Raw genomic sequence first — 12,727 nt, 5'->3', positions numbered from 1 at the left:
GATTGGGTTCAGGTCCGGTGACTGTGGAGGCCAGGTCATCTGGCGCAGCACCCCATCCCTCTCCTTCATGGTAAAAGAGCCCTTACACAGCCTGGAGGTGTGTTTGGGGTCATTGTCCTGTTGAAAAATAAATGATGGTCCAACTAAACGCAAACTGTATGGAATAGCATGCCGCTGCAAGATGCTGTGGTAGCCTTGCTGGTTCAGTATGCCTTCAATTTTGAATAAATCCCCAACAGTGTCACCAGCAAAGCACCCCCACACGCTCACACCTCCTCCTCCATGCTTCACGGTGGGCTCCAGGCATGTAGAGTCCATCCGTTCACCTTTTCTGCGTCGCACAAAGACACCAAAGATCTCAAATTTGGACTCATCAGACCAAAGCACAGATTTCCACTGGTCTAATGTCCATTCCTTGTGTTCTTTAGCCCAAACAAGTCTCTTCTGCTTGTTGCCTGTCCTTAGCAGTGGTTTCCTAGCAGATATTCTACCATGAAGGCCTGATTCACACAGTCTCCTCTTAACAGTTGCTCTAGAGATGTGTCTGCTGCTAGAACTCTGTGTGGCATTGACCTGGTCTCTAATCTGAGCTGCTGTTAACCTGCGATTTCTGAGGCTGGTGACTTGGATGAACTTATCCTCCGCAGCAGAGGTGACTCTTGGTCTTCCTTTCCTGGGGCAGTCCGCATGTGAGCCAGTTTCTTTGTAGCGCTTGATGGTTTTTGTGACTGCACTTGGGGCCACTTTCAAAGTTTTCGCAATTTTTCAGACTGACTGACCTTGCTGCGTGAATGACAGCCAAGACCCGATGCGGACTGCAGAGGCACGGAGCAGTAACATGACTGATAATGCTCCGTGCCTCTCTGTGATCTCTTTACTACGAAATCACAATGACAACTTTATCTCACTGTGATTTCGTAGTAAAGAGATCACAGAGTGGCACGGAGCATTATCAATCATGTTAATGCTCCGTGCTTCTGCAGTCCGCATCAGGTCTTGGCTGTCATTCACGGCATCCGCTCGTGTGAAACAGCCCTAAGAGAGGCACTTTGCGGCTTCCATATTGTTTTAGCAGCAGTCTTTCAAAAATGCCGCAAAATTCTGCAGTTTTGCAGGAACTTTAAGGATCCGCATTGTGGCTACAATGTGTAAACCGTGAAAGTTGGGGAAGTTAGGTGAATATGAAAAGGAAATTGTTCTTATTTGATTGCTTTTTAATGTATCTCAGTTTTTTTGTTTTTACAGGTTTCTCTATTAAATGGGTTACTTTGGATCTGGTGGATTATATTGTATGGATTGCATTACAACACAACACTGTGGAATTTATTTGGTTAATAAAATAGTGGAAGAGGGCTGGAAGTTGGGGAGTGTTTAATTAAATACAGATTCCAACACAGATGCCTTCAGCTGCCAAACACACATGCAACAGGTCAGCCAGTTTCATAGGTACAAACAACACATAAAAAAAATGATTAAAACAATACGTTTTTGATACTCCCCTATCCCTCCTGACTTTCCCAAAGCTTCTTCAGCAAGCTCTGGTGCCTTATAATAAGGCTGGATTTTACACATTGCGGTTGCTGAAAAATTGCCACTGACGTGCATTATTTTGTTCCAATTTTGAAAAACTACTGCAAAATACTTAAAGGGGTTCTCCAGGAATTCAGAAAATGAAAGTACTTAAATATTACTTTATTATAAATATATTCCCAAATACTTTTCATTAGTTATAAGGGCTTGTTTTGTCTGGGGAGCACTCATCATGGGAAATAAAATGGCTGCCATCCTATTAGTACGCAAAAAACCTGTCCTAATCACACAGCAGGACAAGTTACTTCAGAACACTTAGCTAATGAGCTGCCTCAATCTCTTCTTTGCTAATCAGGGATTATTATCCTGAATACAGTTTAAGTTCATGAGGAAACATGAAGTACAGAGATGAGGTGGGGATGTGGATGATCAGCAGCAGCACTTGTATGCCATCTCCATTGCCACAGTCTGTCCTGGTCGTTCTCTCTGTACTTCATGTCTCCTCACGAACTCCATTCCTACAGAGATTCAGCTGTATTTAGGATCATAATCTCTGACAAGCAGAGCAGAGAGGAGGATGAGGCATCTCTTTAGCTCAGTGTTGTGTAGTAACTTGTCCTGCTGTGTAATTTGTGTAATTAGGACAAGTTTTGTGTGTACTAATAGGACGGCGGCCATTTTATTTCTCCTAATGATTGCTCCCCTGACTAAACAAGCCATTGTAGCTAATGAAAGGTATTTGGGAATATATTTATAATAAAGTAATATTTAAGCATTTAAATTTCCTTAATTCCCAGAGAACCCCTTTAATGCAGTTACAACATTGCTTCAATAAGTAAATCTGCCTTTCACCCCATCCCCTCAACGGCTGATTGTTGCTATAGTCGCCCAATACACAGGGTGCCTCTGTCAGCAGCTATCATAACTGACAGAGCTGCTCTGTGTGACAGGCAGCAGCAGCACTGTGGCTTGGACAGGTACTGCAGCTGAATCTGGCATTTATTCAGTCACCTGACACACAGTGCAGCTCCCACTCAACACACAGCGGGGCTCTGTAAGTTAAGTAGTTCAGCTGATTGTCACGACAGAGGTGTTCCATAGCAGGAGAAATCTGTAGCGGTATGGGAGGAGGAGGCCAGTTGCTCAGGGTTTTTTCTTTGCCTTAGGACTGTTTCAGGTGAGCGTCTCAGCTAGTCCCATAATCTGGAGACCAGGCAGGCAAAGGAAGTGAACTGGCAGAGACATTCCTGGGAAACCTTTGCTGTGTTTGGATAAGCATTATACTGCTGACACCAAATTTTCTTCAACTTAACTGTCTTGAAATGGTCCAGGGAAAGGAGTGTGTAATGAAGGTTCCACCTGTGCCTGGATGGTGGTCAACTAAACTGTTGGCCTATGCAGGCAATCTAGGTCCTGTTTCCTGTGTGTGTCCTCATGTAACCACTGTTCCCAAAACCACCTAACAGATAAGTTAGAATAGCCTAGATGGAAAGCAATTGATCAAAACAACCCCACCCTGCTTCTCTAAATCCAGTAATCCCCCCCCCCCCCCCTCAAAGTCTGTGCATAATTTTAGCTAGCAGCTGGCACTGCCACCCTACAAGATGCTGCCCATGGGCACTGGACCTACCATGCCTATAATATTACTCTGCTCCCAGGCCCAATGTCTTGAAGTTATACTTGACTCTGATCTGACATTTCTTCCTTATATTCAATCAATCTACTGATAAATCCTTTTGCCTTCACCTGAAAAAAATGGTCAATGTCTATCTACCATGAACACAGCAGCCAGGGTGATTTAGGGTTTACTGTTTGCTGTCTGTGATTCTGTTATTCATTACTCTGGCTATGTTTTTTTTTCCAGTGTACATAGCTCTACATCTCCGGCATACATCTCCATGCTTATATATGTTTAGTAACTCACCCTTGGTCTTCACAAAGCCAATGGCATACCATTTTTATCCATCATTTTTCCATACTTTCACTGACATATGCAGGAATTCTCTGGTGCAGCACCCATTCTGTGCCCAGGGCATGAGATTTAGGGCTCATTCAGACAGCCGTATGTTGCTTTCCGCATCTGATCCGCAATTTTGCTGATTTGATGCAGACCCATGCAGTTCTAGGGGGGCCCCAAAAGTTGCGGACTACATACCGTGTGCTGTCCTTTTCTTCTGTTCCACAACCCCACAAAACAAATAAAACATGTGCTATACTTATCAGTGAAAATCAGGACCTATCCTCATTCAAGTCTATGGGTCTGTAAAAATGCAGATCTGTTTTTTTTTTTTTTTTGCGGACATGCTAAACTGTCCACAAAAAAGCGGATCTTTGTCAGTGTTGGCTTGAATTTGACTAATATTATTAGTTATATAGTTAAATCTTTTTCAAATACATTTTTATTTTACCTGGTTTTCATCCCAGCTGGTGAGAAAAAGATGATAACTAAGAAAGTCTGTTTTGCCTTGCTCTGACATTTGTTCTTCTAAGGAGATCAGGAGATCAGCAAACCATTCAAATGAATGAGTGTCCCGACAAAGCCAATAGAAATATATCTAAAACACAAAATCAAGTTTAAACTTTTTTCAGCATTATTATATTATCTTCTACTCTCCATAGTAGACTATACCCTAATAAGAATAAGTCTCAGGTTACATAATTAGATAAGAACCTAATGTAACTGTTTGGGGAATATTCATAGTAGCTGTAATTGTCTATAAGGAAAATGTTACACATGACAATAAGGGTCCATTCACACGTCCGTAATGTGTTTGGCAGATCCGCAAAACACATGGACACGGCAATGTGCATTCCGCATTCGTGCGGCCCAATAGAAATGAATGGGTCCGCCTAAGGCCTCATGCACACGACCGCAGTTATGGTCCGCATCCGAGCCGCAGTTTTTGCAAATTGCGGAAGGCACATGGGTGGCTCCCAAAAAACAGCACAGTCGTGTGCATGAGGCCTAAAGCATAGAGCAATAAAACAGTTTATTGATTAATAATTAACGTGACTATTAAAGGGAATCTGCCACCAGTTTCATGCCTAAGGGCTCATGCACGCGAACTTATTTTCTTTCCGTGTCCATTCTGGTTTTTTTGAGGACCGTATGTGGAATCATTCATTTCAATGGGTCCGCAAAAAAAACTGAACTTACTCCATGTGCATTCCGTTTCTGTATGTCCGTATTTCCATTCCGCTAAAATATATAACACATCCTATTATTGTCCGCATTACAGACAAGGATAGTACTGTTCTATTAGGGGCCAGCTGTTCCATTCCACAAAATATCGAATGCTTACGGATGTCATCTGTATTTTTTGCGGATCAATTTTTGCAGACCACAAAATACATATGGTTGTGTGCATGAGCCCTTATTCACACATCAGTGTTTTCGTCAGTGATTTCCATCAGTGATTGTGAGTAGGGATGAGCGAACCCGAACTGTATCGTAAAAGTCTGGGTTCGGGTTCGGTGTTCGTCGCTTTCTTGGCACTTTTTGAAAGGCTGCAAAGCAGCCAATCAACAAGCGTCATACTACTTGCCCCAAGAGGTCGTCACAGCCATGCCTACTATTGGCATGGCTGTGATTGGCCAGTGCAGCATGTGACCCAGCCTCTATTTAAGCTGGAGTCACGTAGCGCCGCACGTCACTCTGCTCTGATCAGTGTAGGGAGAGTTTGCAGCTGCGACGTTAGGGCGAGATTAGGCAGTGATTAACTCCTCCAAAAGACTTCATTCAGTGATCGATCTGCAGCTGTGGATCATTAAACTGCTGCTATTCAATTGCTCAGTGTTTTTAGGCTGCCCAGAGCGTTTTTCATTCACTTTTTTATGGGGTGATCGGCGGCCATTTTGTGTCTTGTGGTGCGCCAGCACAAGCTGCCACCAAGTACATTTAACCCTCAATAGTGTGGTTATTTTTTGGCTATATCCTACATCAGGGTCAAGCTGTCACACCAAGTGCATTTAACCATCAATAGTGTGGTTATTTTTTGGCCATATACTACATCAGGGGCAAGCTGAGCCTGTCACCAAGTGCATTTAACCCTCAATAGTGTGGTTGTTATTTGGCTATATCCTACATCGGTCAAGCTGTCACACCAAGTGCATTTAACCATCAATAGTGTGGTTATTTTTTGGCCATATACTACATCAGGGGCAAGCTGAGCCTGTCACCAAGTGCATTTAACCCTCAATAGCGTGGTTGTTTTTTGGCTATATCCTACATCAGGGTCAAGCTGTCACCAAGTGCATTTAACCATCAATAGTGTGATTATTTTTTGGCCATATACTACATCAGGGGCAAGCTGAGCCTGTCGCCAAGTGCATTTAACCCGTCAAGTTATTTAGTGTCCGTCAAAGCACAGTTTTTGGTCTGGGTTGAAATACAATTCCCAATTTAGCAATTTCCTAATTTAGTGGTTTCTGCTGTATCAGACCTACTTTAAATCTATCCCTAAAAGGGTATATAAGATTCAAGGTGCACATAGGGTCATTCTCAATAACTTCACACACACACGCTACTGTGCATTTCCAAGTCTAATTCTGTCTTTAAACGTATACCTTTCACCCAGCGCCTAAATACTAGGCCTCAAATTTACATCCATCTAAATCTGTGGTTATTGCTGTGGCTGGTCAAGTTATTTAGTGTCCGTCAAAGCACAGTTTTTGTTCTGGGTTGAAATACAATTCCCAATTTTGCAATTTCCTAATTTAGTGGTTTCTGCTGTATCAGACCTACTTTAAATCTATCCCTAAAAGGGTATATAAGATTCAAGGTACACATAGGGTCATTCTCAATAACTTCACACACACGCTACTGTGCATTTCCAAGTCTAATTCTGTCTGTAAACGTATACCTTTCACCCAGCGCCTAAATACTAGGCCTCAAATTTACATCCATCTAAATCTGTGGTTATTGCTGTGGCTGGTCAAGTTATTTAGTGTCCGTCAAAGCACAGTTTTTGTTCTGGGTTGAAATACAATTCCCAATTTTGCAATTTCCTAATTTAGTGGTTTCTGCTGTATCAGACCTACTTTAAATCTATCCCTAAAAGGGTATATTAGATTCAAGGTGCTGATAGGGTCATCCACAATAACTTCACACGTTACCGTGCATTTCCAAGTCTAATTCTGTGTGTAAACGTATACCTGTCATCCAGCGCCTAAATACTAGGCCTCAAATTTATATTCAGCGAAATCTGTCGTTACTGCTATGCCTTTATTAGTGTAATACGGTACCTAAATAGATAGCCTCCTTGAGAAAACACTTAGGGCGATGATGGAAGAGGAGGTGGCCCAGGAGGAAGAGGAGGAGGAAGAGGGGTCATTTTTAGCACTTTCAGGCCAGTCTCTTCAAAGTGACTCAGAGGGAGGTTTTTTGCAACAGCAGAGGCCAGGTACAAATGTGGCCAGCCAGGGCCCACTACTGGAGGACGAGGAGGAGGTGGAGGAGGATGAGGATGAAGCATGGTCACAGCGGGGTGGCACCCAATGCAGCTCGGGCCCATCACTGGTGCGTGGCTGGGGGGAAACGCAGGACGATGACGATACGCCTCCCACAGAGGACAGCTTGTCCTTACCTCTGGGCAGCCTGGCACACATGAGCGACTACATGCTGCAGTGCCTGCGCAACGACAGCAGAGTTGCCCACATTTTAACGTGTGCGGACTACTGGGTTGCCACCCTGCTGGATCCACGGTACAAAGACAATGTGCCCACCTTACTTCCTGCACTGGAACGTGATAGAAAGATGCGTGAGTACAAGCGCACGTTGGTAGACGCGCCACTGAGAGCATTCGCAAATGTCACAGGGGAGCAAGTGGAAGCCCAAGGCCAAGGCAGAGGAGGAGCAAGAGGTCACCAAGGCAGCTGTGTCACGGCCAGCTCCTCTGAGGGCAGGGTTAGCATGGCAGAGATGTGGAAAAGTTTTGTCAACACGCCACAGCTAACTGCACCACCACCTGATACGCAACGTGTTAGCAGGAGGCAACATTTCACTAATATGTTGGAACAGTACGTGTGCACACCCCTCCACGTACTGAATGATGGTTCAGCCCCATTCAACTTCTGGGTCTCTAAATTGTCCACGTGGCCAGAGCTAGCCTTTTATGCCTTGGAGGTGCTGGCCTGCCCGGCGGCCAGCGTTTTGTCTGAACGTGTATTCAGCACGGCAGGGGGCGTCATTACAGACAAACGCAGCCGCCTGTCTACAGCCAATGTGGACAAGTTGACGTTCATAAAAATGAACCAGGCATGGATCACACAGGACCTGTCCATCCCTTGTGCAGATTAGACATTAACTACCTCCCCTTCACCATATATTATTGTACTCCAGGGCACTTCCTCATTCAATCCTATTTTTATTTTCATTTTACCATTATATTGCGGGGCAACCCAAAGTTGAATGAACCTCTCCTCTGTCTGGGTGCCGGGGCCTAAATATCTGACAATGGACTGTTCCAGTGTTGGGTGTCGTGAAGCCTGATTCTCTGCTATGACATGCAGACTGATTCTCTGCTGACATGAAGCCAGATTCTCTGTTACGGGACCTCTCTCCTCTGCCTGGGTGCCGGGGCCTAAATATATGACAATGGACTGTTACAGTGGTGGGTGACGTGAAGCATGATTCTCTGCTATGATATGAAGACTGATTCTCTGCTGACATGAAGCCAGATTCTCTGTTACGGGACCTCTCGCCTCTGCCTGGGTGTCTGGGCCTAAATATGGACTGGACTGTTCCAGTGTTGGGTGACATGAAGCATGATTCTCTGCTATGACATGAAGACTGATTCTCTGCTGACATGAAGCCAGATTCTCTGTTACGGGACCTCTCTCCTCTGCCTGGGTGCCGGGGCCTAAATATATGACAATGGACTGTTACAGTGGTGGGTGACATGAAGCCAGATTCTCTGCTATGGGACCTCTCTTCAATTGATATTGGTTAATTTTTATTTATTTTATTTTTATTTTTATTCATTTCCGTATCCACATTTGTTTGCAGGGGATTTACCTACATGTTGCTGCCTTTTGCAGCCCTCTAGCCCTTTCCTGGGCTGTTTTACAGCCTTTTTAGTGCCGAAAAGTTCGGGTCCCCATTGACTTCAATGGGGTTCGGGTTCGGGAAGAAGTTCGGGTCGGGTTCGGGATCCCGAATCCGAACATTTCCAGGAAGTTCGGCCGAACTTCTCGAACCCGAACATCCAGGTGTTCGCTCAACTCTAATTGTGAGCCAAAACCAGGATTGGAACCTCCACAGACATAAGGTCTAAGGGAAAGAAAGATCTGCACCTGTTCTGTGTTTAGAGCTGCAATTGGCTTATGCACACGGCAGCTGATCGGCCATTCTGTGCATTGGGGATCGCAATTTGCAGTCACCAATGCACGGGCAACATCCATGCAGATTCCGCAGATGGATCAAGACCCATTCAACTTGAAATGGTCCGTGGTCTGTACGCACCACAATAATGTTGTGCATGCACTACTTTTTTGCAGTGCGGATGCATGAACAGAAACCCCACGGAAGCACTTTGCTTCCGTTCTGCACCTGACCTTCAGGATTGCAGACCCATTCAAGTGAATGGTCATGTGCATGAGCCCTTAAAGAAAGCGACACCATAAAACTGATGACAGATTCCCTTTAATTTTAGGAAAACCAGCTACTATTACCTTTCTTAATCCAATATCACTATTCGGAGAGCAGTATTTGTACCACACCGATTTTAGGACAGATGCAAAAGGTGTCACTCCAATCCCTGCTGCAATGCATACACTAACATGATAGTGGAATACATTCGTTGTAGCTGATCCATAAGGTCCATCAACTGCCAATCTAGAATAAAAAATAACTGTAAGAAAGTGTGAAAGAAATTGATTTTAGTTGAACACATTTGTACTTTGAGAAGGCATCTATTTTGTCTCCTAGCCGTCTTTAGACCAGGAATTAGAATTTGAACTCATGAACTCTTCTTTCACCTATTACAAAACTATCATTCATGGGAACAATAAATAAATCTTAAATCGCAAATCGGAAGTACCTGCTTGAGGTTGACTGCATCCCCTGGCACATAAGGAGAACGTATTAACCAATTTTAATCCTACAGGCAACCAGGTGAAGTCAAAAATGCTAAATATAATTATATGAGTAGTTGTCTATTTTCAGATTTAAGTAAGCTAAAATCAAGATAAAATTGAACAGCTCAATTGTGATTTACATCCAGTCTCCTACTATAATGGCACTAGCTAGAATGATCTCTTTCTCTAGATAATACCTCTTTGCATATTATTTTACCAAGGAGCATTGCCACTTAGTTGCCATACACAGCTGATCTACTGACAATGAATGGGGACCCAATGCCGGATCTTAAAACCGGACAGCACAACGCAGATGTGAAAGTAGCCTTAGCTGTTTCAAAAGACTGCAGTGTTTTCTTCACTGTTTACCTGCTCGTATGTCAACATTGTGGCATGTAATTACCCCCAGAGATGCTATTTTGTCAATAGGGTCGTTTGTGTAATATAAACTTTGTACAATGAAAGTTTGACAGCATTCTAATACATTTTGTATTAAAACGCCCCGCAATTTTTCAGATTTCTGTATTGTAAGAGTATTTTTTAAGTACTGATTGGTTCTGTCCCTTTAATTCTGCTCCCTTTTATTATTACCATTCTGTGTAATGATGTGCCTTGTAATGTAGTACCCATTCCCTATTGTGCTGATAAGAACACATTCCTGAGTGATCTCAGAGACAAGCCTGACACACACTGGAGGAGAGGCTGATGGGAATAACTGTGGTCTACACTAACAATTAATTAGCAGGATGTAAGTATCGATTTGCCCTATTTCTTCTACACCCTGGGGTGTCATCCATGTGCTACGACATGGTGACCGGAGTGTCACCCCATATTGCATATTGCATATTTAGTCTTGTGATGTTTATTTACTTTTTATTATTCTGTATGTGATTTGTTTGTGTTATCGTACATTTAATCACACTTAGTAAATATATTTATTAACTTAACCTGTGTAAGTTTTTTTAATTCGCAAAACTTTAGAATTCACATTATGTTACAATCTCCATTAGCCATAAGTGAATGAGAACACTCATGTATAAATCCTTAAACACAAAACCATTCAGATTTTGCCCTGTATTCAGTCTAGGCAGTGTTCTATAAGCTATGTTTACTTTCTGCATTGAATAGCTCTAACAGAGGACCTAAGGCATAAAAAGAATAAGGCCCCTTTCACTCGAGCAAGTTTTCCGCGCGGGTGCTATGCGTGATGTGAACGCATTGCACCCGCACCGAATCCGGACCCATTCATTTCTATGGGGCTGTGCACATGAGCAGTGATTTTCACGCATCATTTTTACGTTGCGTGAAAATCGCAGTATGTTCTATATTCAGCATTTTCATGCCTTGCAGGCCCCATAGAAGTGAATGGGGCTGCGTGAAAATCGCAAGCATCCGCAAGCAAGTGCGAATGTGGTGCAATTTTCACGCACAGTTGCTAGGAGACGATTGGGATGGGGACCCGATCATTATTATTTCCCCTTATAAAATTGTTATAAGGGATAATAATAGTATTCTTAATACAGAATGCATAGTACTGTACAATAGGGCTGGAGGGGTTAAAAAATAATATAACTCACCTTAATTCACTTGATCGCGCAGCCCGGCTTCTCTTCTGTCTTCTTCTTTGCTGTGCACAGGAACCTTTGATGATGTCACTGCGCTCATCACATGGTCCGTCACATGATCCATGACCATGGTAAAAAAGATCATGTGATGGACCATGTGATGAGCGCAGTGACGACATCAAAGGTCCTATTCCTGTGTACAGCAAAGAAGAAGACAGAAGAGAAGCCGGGCTGCACGATCAAGTGGATTTAGGTGAGTTATATTATTTTTATTTATTTTTTAACCCCTCCAGTCCTATTGTACTATGCATTCTGTATTAAGAATGCTATTATTTTCCCTTATAATCATGTCATAAGGGAAAATAATAAAATCTACACAACACCTAACCCAAACCCGAACTTCTGTGAAGAAGTCCGGGTTCGGGTCTGGGTACCAAACATGCCGATTTTTCTCACGCGCGTGCAAAATGCGTTACAATGTTTTGCACCCGCGTGGATAAAAACGCAAACAGGGAACGCAGTCGCAGTGAAAACTGATTGTTTTAGTGTCAAAATCGCACCATTTTCCCTGAACGCATCTGGCCCCAATCCGCAATGCCCGTGTGAAAGGGGCCTAAGACATCATGGAGCCCCATGGCAAAGCTCCACAGAGAACTCTACCAAATTTAACAAAATTAGTGCCCACCATAACTTCATTATAGATCTTAATAAGGACTGAGCCTTTCACATATACAGGGAGTGCAGAATTATTAGGCAAATGAGTATTTTGACCACATCATCCTCTTTATGCATGTTGTCTTACTCCAAGCTGTATAGGCTCGAAAGCCTACTACCAATTAAGCATATTAGGTGATGTGCATCTCTGTAATGAGAAGGGGGGTGGTCTAATGACATCAACACCCTATATCAGGTGTGCATAATTATTAGGCAACTTCCTTTCCTTTGGCAAAATGGGTCAAAAGAAGGACTTGACAGGCTCAGAAAAGTCAAAAATAGTGAGATATCTTGCAGAGGGATGCAGCACTCTTAAAATTGCAAAGCTTCTGAAGCGTGATCATCGAACAATCAAGCGTTTCATTCAAAATAGTCAACAGGGTCGCAAGAAGCGTGTGGAAAAACCAAGGCGCAAAATAACTGCCCATGAACTGAGAAAAGTCATGCAGCTGCCAAGATGCCACTTGCCACCAGTTTGGCCATATTGCAACATCACTGGAGTGCCCAAAAGCACAAGGTGTGCAATACTCAGAGACATGGCCAAGGTAAGAAAGGCTGAAAGACGACCACCACTGAACAAGACACACAAGCTGAAACGTCAAGACTGGGCCAAGAAATATTTCAAGACTGATTTTTCTAAGGTTTTATGGACTGATGAAATGAGAGTGAGTCTTGATGGGCCAGATGGATGGGCCCGTGGCTGGATTGGTAAAGGGCAGAGAGCTCCAGTTCGACTCAGACGCCAGCAAGGTGAGGGTGGAGTACTGGTTTGGGCTGGTATCATCAAAGATGAGCTTGTGGGGCCTTTTCGGGTTGATGGTGGAGTCAAGCTCAACTCCCAG

General features: G+C 43.5%; 1 protein-coding gene across 1 annotated transcript in view; it reads right to left on the bottom strand.

Moving 5' to 3' along the window:
- NOX3 (NADPH oxidase 3) overlaps positions 1-12,727 on the bottom strand; it is a 119,511-nt gene that overhangs the window by 13,847 nt on the left and 92,937 nt on the right. Inside the window, exons 10-11 of the mRNA XM_044291841.1 lie at positions 9,202-9,364; positions 3,939-4,085 (exon numbers count right to left, since the gene is read on the bottom strand). Of these exons, the coding sequence (XP_044147776.1) occupies positions 3,939-4,085; positions 9,202-9,364 (310 nt within the window). The remainder of the gene's footprint in view (positions 1-3,938; positions 4,086-9,201; positions 9,365-12,727) is intronic.

The sequence above is a fragment of the Bufo gargarizans genome, chromosome 4, assembly GCF_014858855.1.
Source record: "Bufo gargarizans isolate SCDJY-AF-19 chromosome 4, ASM1485885v1, whole genome shotgun sequence".
In the NCBI taxonomy this organism is placed as follows: Eukaryota; Metazoa; Chordata; class Amphibia; order Anura; family Bufonidae; genus Bufo; species Bufo gargarizans.
The sequence above is the reverse complement of the archived record's forward strand: the minus strand, read 5'-3'. Positions and strand labels throughout refer to the sequence as shown.